Source organism: Pyrgilauda ruficollis, unplaced genomic scaffold (assembly GCF_017590135.1).
Source record: "Pyrgilauda ruficollis isolate IOZ18807 unplaced genomic scaffold, ASM1759013v1 scaffold283, whole genome shotgun sequence".
Lineage (NCBI taxonomy): Eukaryota > Metazoa > Chordata > Aves > Passeriformes > Passeridae > Pyrgilauda > Pyrgilauda ruficollis.
Genome location: NW_024524189.1, coordinates 8,920 through 22,976, shown reverse-complemented (window position 1 = coordinate 22,976; position 14,057 = coordinate 8,920). Strand labels below are relative to the sequence as shown.

At 56.8% G+C, this 14,057-nt stretch overlaps 1 protein-coding gene across 1 annotated transcript; it reads right to left on the bottom strand.

Moving 5' to 3' along the window:
* Positions 1-1,206: 1,206 nt before the first annotated feature.
* On the bottom strand, positions 1,207-13,844 carry IL23R (interleukin 23 receptor). Its single transcript, XM_041472194.1, has 14 exons — positions 13,748-13,844; positions 12,524-12,811; positions 12,326-12,449; positions 11,380-11,558; positions 10,602-10,789; positions 9,945-10,104; positions 9,021-9,103; positions 8,583-8,796; positions 7,352-7,549; positions 5,906-5,974; positions 3,777-3,827; positions 3,164-3,260; positions 2,626-2,716; positions 1,207-1,803 (listed from the first exon to the last, which is right to left on the bottom strand). The coding sequence occupies exons 1-14, from the start codon at positions 13,842-13,844 to the stop codon at positions 1,207-1,209; spliced, it is 2,436 nt and encodes an 811-aa protein (XP_041328128.1).
* Between the last annotated feature and the right edge of the window lie 213 nt (positions 13,845-14,057).

The following is a 14,057-nucleotide window of genomic DNA, read 5'->3' as shown; positions in this document are numbered from 1 at the left end:
TCTTGTACAATTTCCTTCCTGCCCAGGCAGCACTCTCTAATTTAGTTTTGAGCTCCCTGCCATGCCACACTCCCATTTCTGTGTTGGTTTTCTGCTTCTGAGGGAGAATCCTCCCCTCCTTGGCAGGGCACTGCCCCTCTGGAAGCAGTGACAGATTCCTGGGGCAGGGAGGAACAGGCACAGCACACGCGAGGGGGGTTTGGAAGGCTTGAGGACAAACAACAAAATTAATCCACTTGTGCAACAGCTGATGGAGAAATGCTCACAGTACCTAGGAACAACTGGGAAAAAAAAATAAATTGGGAATATTTTGTAAGTCCCAGAACACCTGGAAATGGTTTCAGGGCTGCTGAAGGAAGGAGGCTGCTGTGTTTCACCTCCTGGGTGCCCAGAGATCCAAATCCATGCTGGATAAATCCCATTTTCCTGGGCCACACTGCCCTTCCCAGCCAGGCTGAGGGGTGACAAGGTGCTGTGAGATGATAAATCCCTCACCCAGAGGGAAGGGTTTGGCCAGTGACCAGTGTTTTGTCACTGTTTTTAGATCAGCCTGGCAGCAGGTGGAGGTTTGTTCTCACCTGAGTGGGTTTTTATTGGGAACGGGAGGAAAATGGAATACAGAAAATATTCCGTGTTCTTGGTACCAATGTGACACATAAATCCTCCTTGGCATGGTATCTGTTCATGAGGAGCAATCCCAAAATATTTTCCACTTCTCTGCCAGGATGTCTGAGGGATTTTTTAATCCATTTTAACTGCAATTAGCTCCAGGAATGAAGTGCTCCAAACTTTTGGGAATGAAGTGCTCCAACATTTGAGAATTAAATGCTCCAAACTCTTGGAAATGAAATGCTCCAAACATTTGGGAATGAAATGCTCCAAACTTTGGGAATGAAGTGCTCCAAACATTTGGGAATGAAGTGCTCCAAACCCTTAACGAGAGGACGATGCTGAGCAGTAATTGAAGATAATTGCATCCTGCAGGAATCTCCTGCTTGGCATTTCAGGAATCCAAGCTTTATGGGTTTTTTTTGCTTCTGCCAGTGTGAAGTAAGGTTAAAACTGGGATTTGCCGGCCCAGGATTCCCAGGCAGCCACAAGATCCTGCAGTGGAGTAAGAGAGCAACATTCCACTCGGGAGTTTTGCTCTGGCTCTCCCATCGGCAATCCCGGTGCTGACACCGCCTCGGCCGCTGCTCCAGGGCTTTATCCCCAATTCCAGCTGCTCTCAGAGCAGCCCTGCCATGCTCTGTGGGAGGCAGGGTCCCTGTTGGTGGCTCTCAGGCAGGACAGCAGCTCCTCGGGGACCAGCATCTGCTCGGGGCCATCGCCGGGCGGCTCCCAGCGCCGCTCCGGGACGGATCCGTGTCCGGCCTGCCCCGGGAATTCCAGGCTGCTGTTGAGCACCAGGTTGATCTTGTCCAGCAGGCACAGCTGGGGTGTCCCTCCCTGCTGCTCCCACAGCTGGGGGACGGGGCTGCTGTAGTCCAGGCAGGACATTCCCACCTCTGCTTGCGGGATGGCCGCGGGCGGCTGCGCCTGGTGGATCCCGGCGGCCACGTATCCCAAAGCGTTCCCGCCGGAGAGCTGGGGCTTGTAGGCACCCAACTGCCCCGGGGACGGGCTGCTGGGGACCACCACGGTCCTTGGGACCTCCCTGGGCTCGGGCACCTCCGCCCTGGCCTCGCTGTCCAGGCTCTGGTGCTGCTCCTGCGCCGGCACCTCCTGGACATCCGAGAGTGCGGGGTCAGCGGAGGCCAGGAAGGGCTCCTGGAGGATGGAGCTGGGGAAATCTGCCTTGTCCTGGGGAAAAACGAGGGCTGAGGCAGCAGGGTTTGGTAACAGGAGAGCTCTCATTAGGGCTTGGAGCAGCCTGGGCCCAGGGAGGGAATGGGATGAGATGTGAGGTCCCTCCCGGCCCCGGGCAGCTGTGGCCATGGAATACAGAAAATGTGGAATTCAGGTTTAACAGATTACAGAAAATGTGGAATTCAGGTTTAACAGAGTACAGAAAATGTGGAATTCAGGTTTAACAGATTACAGAAAATGTGGAATTCAGGTTTAACAGAGTACAGAGAATGTGGAATTCAGGTTTAAGGGAATACAGAAAATGTGGAATTCAGGTTTAAGGGAATACAGAAAATATGGAATTCAGGTTAGATGGAATACAGAAAATGTGGAATTCAGGTTTAAGGGAATACAGAAAATGTGGAATTCAGGTTTAACAGAATACAGAAAATGTGGAATTCAGGTTTAAAGGCCTCAGAGATTCCAGCCTGGGAAATGATTCCTGAGCAGTTCCCAGCACCTCAGAACTGAAGCCTCTCCCCATCCCTGTTCCTCACAGCAGCTGCCCTCTCCCAGCTAGCAGGGAATATTACCAGAGAAGATGGCCTCAACTCATGCCAGGGGAGCTTTAGGTTGGATTTTTAGGGAAAATTTCTTTGTGGAAAGGGCTGTCCCGCCCTGGCACAGGAGTGGAGTCCCCCTCCCTGCAGGGATTTAAAATCGGGACAGTGCTGGTTGGACTCGATGGTCTCAGAGGGATTTCCCACCCTGAATAATTCAGTAAAGCCAAGCTTTAATGTGAGGGGAAGCAAAGCCAGGAGATAACTGTGCCCTCACCTGCAGTGACTTCACCACGCTGCTGTTCTCCACGCGGGGAAAGTCCTCAAGCAGCCACTTGGGCAGCAGGGACACCAGGGCGGCCTTAACCCTTCACAAAAGGCAAAAACAAACCCCAAACGTTACTCCAGTGGGTTATTCAGATATTCCTCATGCAGGATGAAACTGTCTGGGTGGGAAGGACACATGAAGAACACCCAGACTTGGAAACTCTGGGTTCCCCGTTCCTTAATTTCACCAATTTCATGTTTATTTGACTTTTTCTGTTGGTCTCTGCCTTACTGTAGAGCACCAAAAGTCTTTTCATATAACAGTCTGATAAATGTGTGAGATTACCCTCAGGCTGAGGTGAAAAGGACTCTGTCATTGGTTTTAAAACATCCCAGAAGAAGTTTTATATTTCTTCTATATACAAAAAAAAAAAAAAAAAAACAAAAACCAAAAAAAACCAAAAAAAACCAACAACAACAACAAAAAAAAAGAGTAAAAACTTATGAATTGGAAATAAGAAAAGAAGATATGGAGGAGCAAGGAATACCTTTTCCTGACTGATTTTTTAAACATCACAATTGCAAAGAGAACGGATAATCCGAGCACGCTGAGGCTCAGTCCCAGGAAAACTCGGATGTCATCATCTGCAGGAGGAGGGACAGGGAGGAGGTCATGGCCTCGGTGCTGCAGTCACTCACCATTTCCTGCCCCAGCTCAGAAATGCTGATGTGAATTCCTCAGCCCGGGCTGGTTTTGCTTTTGGTTTAAGAGCTGCAGGGATGGTGACCTTTACAAGCAGAGCACCCCCAAATGGTGGAACTGCTGAAACAAGCCCCTGGTCCTGGCTGCAGGGTGGAATCAGCCCTTTGCATAGGTTAATTTGATATTTCCCTGGTTTTGGCTGTCCCCCTTGGACTGGACATTGTATTTTAACCTCGTTAGAAAGCAGAACTCAAACCCACCCTGCATTCTGTGGGTGCTGCTCACCCCCGACAGCACACAGCCTTCCCTGAACGTGGGGAAAACCTCCTTTATCGGCTCTGACCCCCCCAAAGCATCTGGGAGCTCCCAATTCCCGCTGCCAGGAGCTGCTGGGGTTAAACCTCCCGCTGGTGGCCAGGAGAAAGCCTGGCTTAGCAAGGCAGGGCTGCCCTCCTTACCCTGGGACGGCTCGCTGTAGGCGCTGCCCAGGAGCGGCTCCTCCGCAGGGGCTGCAACAGAGAGGGGGGGGGTTGTCTGTGGTGCCTTTACAGGGCTCTGGGTGACACAAAACCTGCCTTGGTTCTGTCTTTTTAGGAAAATAAGCAGTGGTGTAACGAGAAGAGTTAAGCTCCCTGAAGTCATGGGTGACTCCAGCTCTGCTGGGCTCTCCAGTGTCCCCACAATTAAATGAGGTGCTGGTCAGCTCCTGTCCCCACCTACAGAACCTCTTCCCGGCACATCCCTCCCTCCCCTCAGCACCCAAAACAAGGATTTAGTCCCCCTGGGGAGATCCATCATTTTTCACAAGCATTCCCAGGCTGTTTAACGGGTTTTCCAGAGAAGTTGTGGATCCCTGGCAGTGCCAGGCTGGAGCAGCCTGGGATGATGGGAGGTGTCCCTGCCATGGCAGCGTGGCACTGGCTGGGCTTTGAGTCCCTCCCAACCCAAACCAGTCTGGGATTCTGTGATTCCCAAAGTGCCTGCACCCCTCGGGAATGAATTTCCTGGTTATTTCCATGCAGTGAGGGAAGGTCTGCAGCTGAGGACCCTGCCATGGCAAGAAGCCTCTTTGAGCTGACATCAGCAGCCAGCTTTGATCCTGGCCAATTCAGCAATTCCCTCGGGATAACTTGTCCTTGATTTGGTGCCACAGAGGAGAGCCCTGCTCTGAGGACCCAGCTCTGGGGTCTCAGACCCAGCTCAGGGGGCTCAGACCCAGCTCTGGTGTCTCAGACCCTCCTCTGGGGGCTCAGACCCAGCTCTGGGGCTCAGACCCTGCTCTGGTGTCTCAGACCCAGCTCTGGGGCTCAGACCCTCCTCTGGGGGCTCAGACCCAGCTCTGGGGGCTCAGACCCAGCTCTGGGGGCTCAGACCCAGCTCTGGAGGCTCAGACCCTGCCCTGGGGGCTCAGACCCAGCTCTGGGGGCTCAGACCCTGCTCTGAAGGCTCAGACCCTGCTCTGGAGGCTCAGACCCAGCTCTGGGGGCTCAGACCCAGCTCTGGGGGCTCAGACCCGGCTGTGTTGCTCAGATCCAGCTCTGATGTCTCAGACCCAGCTCTGATGTCTCAGACCCAGCTCTGGTGTCTCAGACCCAGCTCTGGGGGCTCAGACCCTGCTCTGGAGTCACAGACCCCGCTCTGGTGTCACAGCTTGGCCTCTCCCTCGAGGCCCTGCCCAGCTCTGGAGGGCGCCCAAAGCCGCCCCCGGTGATGGAGAGGAGGTTTTCCTCCCCTGAACCCTTCCCAGCACTGAAGCTGCCTGGCCCAGCTGCACATGTCCCTTCCAAGCGCTCTGTGATTCCCACTGCAGGTGGGAAGGGCAGGCTGGCCCTGCTCTCTGGAAAAGCTCTATTTTGCTTTTATATTTTGCCTTTTTTTTTTTTTTCTTTTTTTTTTTAAATATCTGCTGTATTTTGGTTTATGTGTGACATCTTATTGTGAGTTCTGCATGTGCAACCTCACTTTTCTGCCACGGAAAGGGACAACAACTCCACTGAAGGAAAATGAGGTTCTTGGGTGTTCTGGGTCTGTGCAGGGAGCAAAGACCAGCTAGAGGTGGATTTTACATAAATACATTGATTACATGTATTAAATTTGGGGTTTACACGAATACATTGATTAAATGTATTAAATACACTGATTAAATGTATTAAATTTGGGTTTTACACAAATACATTGATGAAATGTATTAAATACACTGATTAAAAGTATTAAATTTGGAGTTTACACAAATACATTGACTAAGTGTATGAAATACACTAAATGTATTAAATACATTGATTAAATGTATTAAATTTGGGGTTTACACAAATACATTGACTAAGTGTATGAAATACATTGATTAAGTGTATTAAATACACCGATTAAATGCATTAAATTTGGGTTTTACACAAATAGATTGTGTATTAAATACATTGATGGAATGTATTAAATACACCGATTAAATGCATTAAATTAGGGTTTTACACAAATACAGGGATGGAATGCGTTTTATCTTTCCGTGCCCTGCTCGGGGCAGGGTTTGCCCGGTCCCCAGCCCGGGGGATGCCCCAGGTGAGGAGCAGCAGCCTTTCCCCGGCAGGCTCACCTGGGCGGGGGGCGCTGATCCCGCCGGGATACACCGCGTACAGCCGCACGCTCGGGAGAGCCGCTGCCCCTGCCGGGAGAGGACAGATTTACCTCCCAAAAATGGGATTTTGCCTGCGGGGAGGCTCTGGGCTGGGCCAGGGGAGGGTTACCCAGTGCTGAGAGCGGCTGGGGTGGCCCTTGTGGGTCTGGGGTCGTTCCTGGCCCACCAGCTCATTTTTAATTCATTTTTTTTCCCTCCCCATCCCCTCCCTCCCCTGTGAGCGTCACCCAGGGACCCAATCCCACTGTCTGCCCTCAAATCTCCAACTGCTGCCCTCCTCCTCCTCCTCCTCCTCCTTCCCTAAGGGCTCTCCATGGCCCCACTCCCCAAAAACAAGTGGGCAGGGGCTCACACTCAAATGAAGGTGCCTTTGTATTCTGATTTGGATTTATAATCTATTTGGGATTGATAGCCTGATTTGGATTTGTGCTCTAGTTTGGATTGATAGTCTGATTTGGATTTATAATCTAATTGGGATTTATAGTCTGGTTTGGATTTATACTCTAGTTTGGATTGATAGTCTGATTTGGATTTATAATCTAATTGGAACTGATAATGTGATTTGGATTTATAGTCTAGTTTGGATTGATAGTGTGATTTGGATTTATACTCTAGTTTGGATTGATAGTCTGATTTGGATTTATGCTCTAATTTGGATTAATAGTCTGATTTGGATTTATACTCTAGTTTGGATTGATAGTCTGATTTGGATTTATAGTCTAATTTGGATTTATAATCTAATTCTGGTTTATAGTCTGATTTGGATTTATAATCTAATTGGAACTGATAATGTGATTTGGATTTATAGTCTAGTTTGGATTGATAGTGTGATTTGGATTTATACTCTAGTTTGGATTGATAGTCTGATTTGGATTTATAATCTAATTGGGATTGATAGTCTGATTTGGATTTATGCTCTTATTGGGACTGATAGTCTCATTTCGATTTATGCTCTAATTGGGATTGATAGTCTCATTTCGATTTATGCTCTAATTGGGATTGATAGTCTGATTTGGATTTATGCTCTAATTGGGATTGATAGTCTGATTTGGATTTATACTCTAGTTTGGATTGATAGCCTGATTTGGATTTATAATCTAATTGGGATTGATAGTCTGATTTGGATTTATAGTCTGATTTGGATTTATAATCTAATTCTGGTTTATAGTCTGATTTGGATTTATAATCTAATTGGAACTGATAGTGTGATTTGGATTTATAATCTAGTTTGGATTGATAGTCTGATTTGGATTTATAATCTACTTCTGGTTTATAGTTCGGAATCTAATTCGGATTAATAATCTGGTTTGGATTTCTAATCTAGTTGGGATTCATATTCTGCTTTGGGTTGATAAGGTGCTGAGGAGCTGTGCCAGGCAGAAGAGGGGATCCTGGGTGTCCTACCTTGGATGTAGGTGTGCGTTTCCCCGCGTGGGATTCTCTCCCAGCAGAACTGCTCCTGCTGGCCGTGCTGGGGGCTGGAGAGCCACTCCAGGATGAACCAGAGCGGGGGGCTCTGGCTGGCCTGGGGGGGCTGCCACTGAACCAGGACCCTGCTCTGCTGCTCAGGCTTCACCTCCACGGCCTCTGGGGCTGGGAATTCTGTGGAGAAAGAGGGAAAGGGCTGTCAGCCCAAACTCATCCTTGGAGACTGGGAAGGGTCAGCCCAGCCCAGGGCAAATGTGGCTTTCCTGGAAGGCTTTGAAAACTGAAGGGTGAACAGGGAATTATAGAATATGGTGGGTTTATAGCTAAACAGAAAGATTTATACACATATTCTATCTTTATGTATTGATCTGTATTTCACAGAATTATTCAGGTTGAAAAAGCCATGTGGCTTTTGAATCCCTCCAGGGATGGGGACTCCACCCCCACTCCAGGCAGTTGTGCCAGGGCTGGAGAATTTTCCAGGAAGGAATATTCCCAAAATCCACCCTGAGCTCCCCTGGCCCAGCCTGGGGCCGTTCCCTCTGCTCCTCCTAAAAGGATTTAAAAGGGTTTTTTTTTCCCCCCCTTCTTTTTCAGTTTGCAGGGACCCAGCTCACAGTGGGGGCTGGCAAAGGCTGCAGGAGCTGCTCTGGAGCAGGGGAGCAGCCTGGCACCCTTTGCTTTGCCAGACAACACGGGCAGGGCAAATTTAAAAATAAGTTTGTTGCTGCAGCTTCAGGAGATAAAGGGCTGAGATTCCAGAGCCTGAAGGGGCTCCAGGAGAGCTGGAGAGGGACTGGGGACAAGGCATGGAGGGACAGGACACAGGGAATGGCTCCCACTGCCAGAGGGCAGGGATGGATGGGAGATTGGGAATTGGGAATTGTTCCCTGGCAGGGTGGGCAGGGGCTGGGCTGGAATTCCCAGAGCAGCTGTGGCTGCCCCTGGATCCCTGGCAGTGCCCAAGGCCAGGCTGGATGGGAGGTGGGAGGTGTCCTTGTCCACGGGACAATGAAATGAGCTGAGCTTTGAGGTCTCTCTCAACCCAAACCACTTCAGAATTCCATGATGCCACATCCAGCTGGGGAGCATCTCCAGGGGACTTGTCTGGAGGACTCTGCGCCCCCGGTGGCTCGGGCAGAGCTGTGCCAGGGCGTGTCCCCGCACCCCGGGCACGATGCGCTCCGTCCCCGTGGTTGCCCCGTACCTTCCTGCTCTGCAGCCCGGTTCAGGGGGATGCTGGCCGGGCTGGAGACCCCTTTGGCGTTGCGGGCGGTGACGAGGAGGCTGCGGGCTCCGGGCGGCACCAGCACGGTGCACTCGGTGCCGGCGGTGCGGCACAGCGGCCGCGCTCCCGCCGCGCTCCCGGCGCTCACGGCGTAGCCCAGGATCCGCCCGCGGGCATCCCGCGGGGCCAGCGGCTGCGGGGCACAGCGACAGGGTCTGGGCATGGCCGAGACACCTGCACCGCTGTGCCCCGCCTGGTGGGCTTTTACGGGGATGGGGGGATTTGGCTCCGAGCCGGGCTGGGGTTTTCCTGCCGTCCCCGCGGCCGAAGGGCTCCTCGGGGAGGGCGGCACCGGCGGCCGCTCGGGGAGGAGCAGCGGAGCCGAAACCCCGCGGAGGCTGCCCCGACCCGCCTTACCTTGATCAAGACCGTCACCTCGCGGCTGCCGTCGGGCAGCGCCCGGCCCAGGCGCCGCCACACGGCGGGAGCGGCGGCGGGGGCTGCGGGAGGAGCGGGGACAGCGTGACACACCGGAGGGACACCGTGACACACCGGAGGGACACCATGACATACCGGAGGGTACCCCGCGAGTGACACCGTGACACACCGGAGGGACACCGTGACACACCGGAGGGCACACCGGGAGTGGCACCGTGACACACCGGGAGTGACACCTCGAGGGGGACACCGTGACACACCGGAGGGACACCATGACATACCGGAGGGTACCCCGCGAGTGACACCGTGACACACCGGAGGGACACCGTGACACACCGGAGGGCACACCGGGAGTGACCCCGTGACACACCGGAGGACACCTCTAGGGGGGACGCCGTGACACACCGGGGGTGACACACCGGGGTGGCCGGGGGCTCCCGCACAGCCGCAGCCCCCCAGGAAGCCCCTCCCGCCCGGGCTGCCAGAGGAGAGGGCACAGACGGAGAGCAGCGCGGGCGCTGCTGTTTGGGGTGAGAGCACCCCCCGTTCCCCCTGGGCTCCCCGGGATGGCCCAGCCGGCCGTGCCAGGCTCGTGCCCAGGCCAGCAGCTGGCATGGATGCGCGGAGCTGCCTCAGGGTGACAGCGATTTGTCGCGACACCTCGGCTGATGTGATTTTTTCCACCCAGGGCAGCAAGCAAGGCACTAAGGATGCTGGAATCTGCTCGGTGGGAAAAGCCCGCTGAGAACATCCAGCCCAACCACCCCCAGCGTTGCCGAGGCCACCACTGCCCCGTGTCCCCAAGTGCCACATCCGCAGGCACTTTGAACCCCCTCCAGGGTGGGGACAGCTGTGCCAGGGCTGGCAAATGCCACTCGCGGGTGTCACCGGCGCTGAGCCCACCTGCTTCGGGGGTGCGGTACAGGAAGGGGGGGCTCCAGGCGCTCCAGGGGCTGTGGGCGGTGCCGAGCCGGCACCTGGCCTGGAACACGAACTCGGTGTCGCTCTGCAGCTCGTGCTGCCAGCGGGGACCCTCCTGTGGCACCTTGTCACACAGCTCCACCTGCGAGGGAAGCAGGGCGCTGGGGGAGCGCGGCCCAGCGGGTCCCCAGTGCCACTGCCACCCCCGGGCACGGGGCATGGGCACGACCCGCCCTGTCCCCTCCAGAGCCACCCTGCGGGGCACAGCCAGAGCCATGTGTCACCACGGGGATTTTGGGGCTCCTGTGGCAGCGGGGGTCAGGCTCAGCCCTGGCAGCACTCGGGGGTGTTCCCATCCCTGCCCCAGTGTGGTTTTGTCTGGGGTGTGCACTGAGCATCCCCCAGGATTTTGTGCCCTGTCCTCGCAAAGCGGAACGTTTGGAAATATTTGGAATTCCGTCTTTTTGCTCAAAAAGCTGAGCTAACCCTGCCCACGAGGCCCTCTGCTGCCCCCCGAGTGGGCCCTGCCTGGGGGTGCCCATTGGACCAGCACAGAGCAAAGGGGTGAGTTTGGGATGACCCCAAATATTCCCATTGCCCGCGGGGTCTCCAGCGGGAGCGGGACTGGCACCTCCTCACCGGGGACAGGTAGGGGGGGTTTGGGGGTCCCGGGGGGCTCACGTGCCACGTCGGGGTGCCCGTGGCCCTGTGCCTCTCCTCGCAGTGCACGCTCCTCAGCCGGGTCCGGCTCCTCCAGCGGGTGGTGGTGATGGCAGGGGACGTGTCCGTGGTCTCGGCGCCGACAGCCACGGGCAGAGTGGGCACCACTGTGGGGACAGGAGGGAAGGGAGGAGAGGGGGCTCTCCTTGGGCTCGGGGTGTCCCCACAGGGACACTGCAGGGCAGAGTGGCCACGCACAGCCCCAGCATGCTGTGCTGCTCACGGGGGGACGGAGGGAGGGAGGGATGATGGAGGGAGAGAGGGATGTGGAGGGATAATGGAGGGATGGAAGGATCGATGGATGGATGAGGGATGGAGGGAAGGATGGAGAGATGATGGATGGATGGATGGATGGATGGATGGATGGATGGATGGATGGACGGATGGAGGAAAGGAAGAATGGATGGATGGACAGATGGAGGGATGGATGGAGGAAAGGATCAAGGGATGGATGGATGGACAGAAGGAGGAAAGGATCAAGGGATGGATGGAGGAAAGGGTGGGTGGATGGAAGGAAGGATGGACAGGGGGACAGGTGGAGGGAAGGATGGACAAGTGGAGGGAAGGATGGACAGGGGGACAGATGGATGGATGGATGGACAGAAGGAGGAAAGGATCAAGGGATGGATGGAGGAAAGGGGGGACAGATGGATGGACAGGGGGACAGATGGACGGACAGATGGCCAGGTGGCCGTACCGAGCTCCTGCAGGCGGAGGCGCCGCGGGGCCGAGCGGGCAGTGCCCAGCGCGTTGCTGGCCTGCACCCACACCGAGTAGTGGCTGTCATTGTGCAGCTCTCTCAGCAGCACAGGTGAGTCTGCAGGGAAGGTCTTTTCTTCCTCATCTTCCTCATCCTCCTCACCCTGTGCCACCGCCCTGGAAGCAGAAGTGCCCATCCCAGCACCTGTCAGTGCCCGTCCCAGCATCTCCCCCCGCACTGGCACAGCCACCCTGGCTCCTGAGGTGTCACAGCTCGTGACCAGGGCATGGCCATCCCCAAACCCAGACTCTGTCACCCCTAAAGCAAGCTGGAAAGTCACTCCCTTCCCTGACACTGCTGCTGGGGATTTGTATTTTCACACTGGGAAGGGAACTCCTTCCTTCCTTTCTGGCTGCACGCTTCAGTCTGATCCCAAATTTAGGCAGGAGCTTTGTCCCTTCTCCTCACAAAACTTCCATCTGATGGGATTTAATATCCTTAAAACTGAATCAGGAGAACTGAGAGCCTGCCAGGCTGGAACCATGGGAACCAGCCACGGCATCCTGGGCTGGGCTGTGACATGCCAGGTGGCGCCGTGGGGACCTTGGTGGCAGGAGCATCCCCGGGTGGGGCTGTGCACACCGTGCAGCAGCCAGCACCTCTGCTTCAGCTTCAGGCTGGGCTTTGGCCTTTGGGCAGGGCTGGGTTCACCCCCTTTGTCTCGGAGGGAGCCCCTCCGCTGGAAGCTGACCTGCGGGGGCACGGTGGATGCGAGCCGGGCACTGCCCCTGCCCTGCAGAGCGCAGCCTGCGGTGCAGCCTGCGGCTCTCGGGCAGGAGGTGACAAAACGTGAGCTGTAGGAAGTGGAACTGGGGCACGGCAGCCCCGCTGTCACCGGGGCTGTCACCGGGACTGTCACCGGGTGCCACCCCCGGGGGCTCACCTGCGCAGGTGGAGGCTGTGCCGGGTGGGCAGGTGCGTGACCCGTCCCGGCTCCCAGCCGCACTCCAGGCGCTCCGAGCCCTCGGCGATGGCGCAGCTCAGGTTGCCGGGGGGGTCCGGGGGGTCTGCGGGGGCGAGGCCGGGTGAGGGCACGGCCCCCCCGGCTCCGCGGGGCTCGGCAGGGGCTGGGGGCACTCACAGCCCGCCCGGAGCTCCGTGCCGCACAGCAGGCGGTCGCTCTGGGGACAGCGGGAGAAGCAGGCGACAACGGCGAAGGGCATCTGGAAGCGGCGCAGCCGGAGCAGCACGGCGCCTCCGGGCAGGGCCAGCGGGGTCCCCGGGGGGCGGCTGTAGTTGAGGAGGATGAGGAGCTGCTGCGAGGGGCAGCCCAGCCAGGAGCGGCAGCCCACGGCGATGTCGGAGCCCAGGCGCACCACGGGCGCGGGCTCGATCCACACGCGCCCCTTGCACTCGAAGCTCTCAGCACCTGCCAGAGAGGGTGGGCTCGGGGGGCTGTCCCGGGACAGCAGCGGGTGGGCTCCGGGGCCGTTCCGGGACAGCAGCGGTGGGCTGCGGGGCTGTCCCGGGACAGCAGAGGGTGGGCTCGGGGGGCTGTCCCGGGACAGCAGCAGGTGGGCTGCGGGGCTGTCCCGGGACAGCAGGGCTCGGCAGGGAGCGGCTTTGCCCCCTGGGATGCAGCCGCAGCAGGGCTGGAGCCTGCAGCCAGGGGATTACAGCCCGCCCTGCTCACTTTCAGTCCCAGGGGTGAGGGTAAAAAGGGGGCACGAGTGATGCCGGGGAGAAGCTGCTCCCCCTGAGGGTGGGCAGGCGCTGGCACGGGGTGTCCAGAGGAGCTGTGGCTGCCCCTGGGTCCCAAAGCCAGGCTGGGTGGGATTGGGACACTCTGTCCCTGCTGGGATGAACCCCCCACCGCTTCCCCCGCTGACTCATCCCGGCAGTCAGAAACGGCCCGTTTCGCCGGTTTCACCGATTTCAGCTTTTGCTCTAATGTTTAAATGACTGCAGGGAAATAACCTGCGCTCTGAGAGCTCTGATCCCCAAGATTAGGGCGGCGGGGGCGCTGCCCTTCCCTATCAGATGAAGCTCTGCAGCAGCCCCGGCTCTCAGGCGCTATCGGCTCCATCTGCCCTTCCTGGAAAGGGCAGGGCTGTGCTCGGGGCTGCAGGGGCAGAGCTGGGCACAGGGGCTGCAGGGGGCTGGGAATGGCCCCGGGAGCCTGGGATTGTCCCCGTTCCAAGGAGGGGAGAGGAAAGGAGAAGAAACTGCAGGGCACGGGACGCCCCCCTGCAATGCTCCCCCTCAACCCCACAGCTCTGTAATTGTCCTGTTCCCACCCCAAATCCCCCGCGGCTCCAGGGCGTGGCTCGGGTGCCATCCTGGTGGCCCTGTCGCCGTCACTCACCTGGGCACAGGCAGCAGAGCAGGACGGGCAGCACCAAAGCCTGGCCGGCCCCCGCCATGGGCTGGGCTGCGGCATAGTCTGGGGGGTAAAAAACCATGGAGCGAACCCTGCCGGGAGCGGGGAAGGCAGTGTGGGGTTGTGGCAGGGAGATCTGAGCAGCCCTGCCTTGGAGAAGGGGCGATTGGGGGGCAGGGGGTGCTGCCCCTCTGCCCAGAGCCCCCCGAGTGCTGCCTGCAGGGCTGGGCTCCCTCGGGGACAGGAGAGATGAGGACACTCTGGAATGAGGGTCAGGAGCACCTGGAAGTGTGAA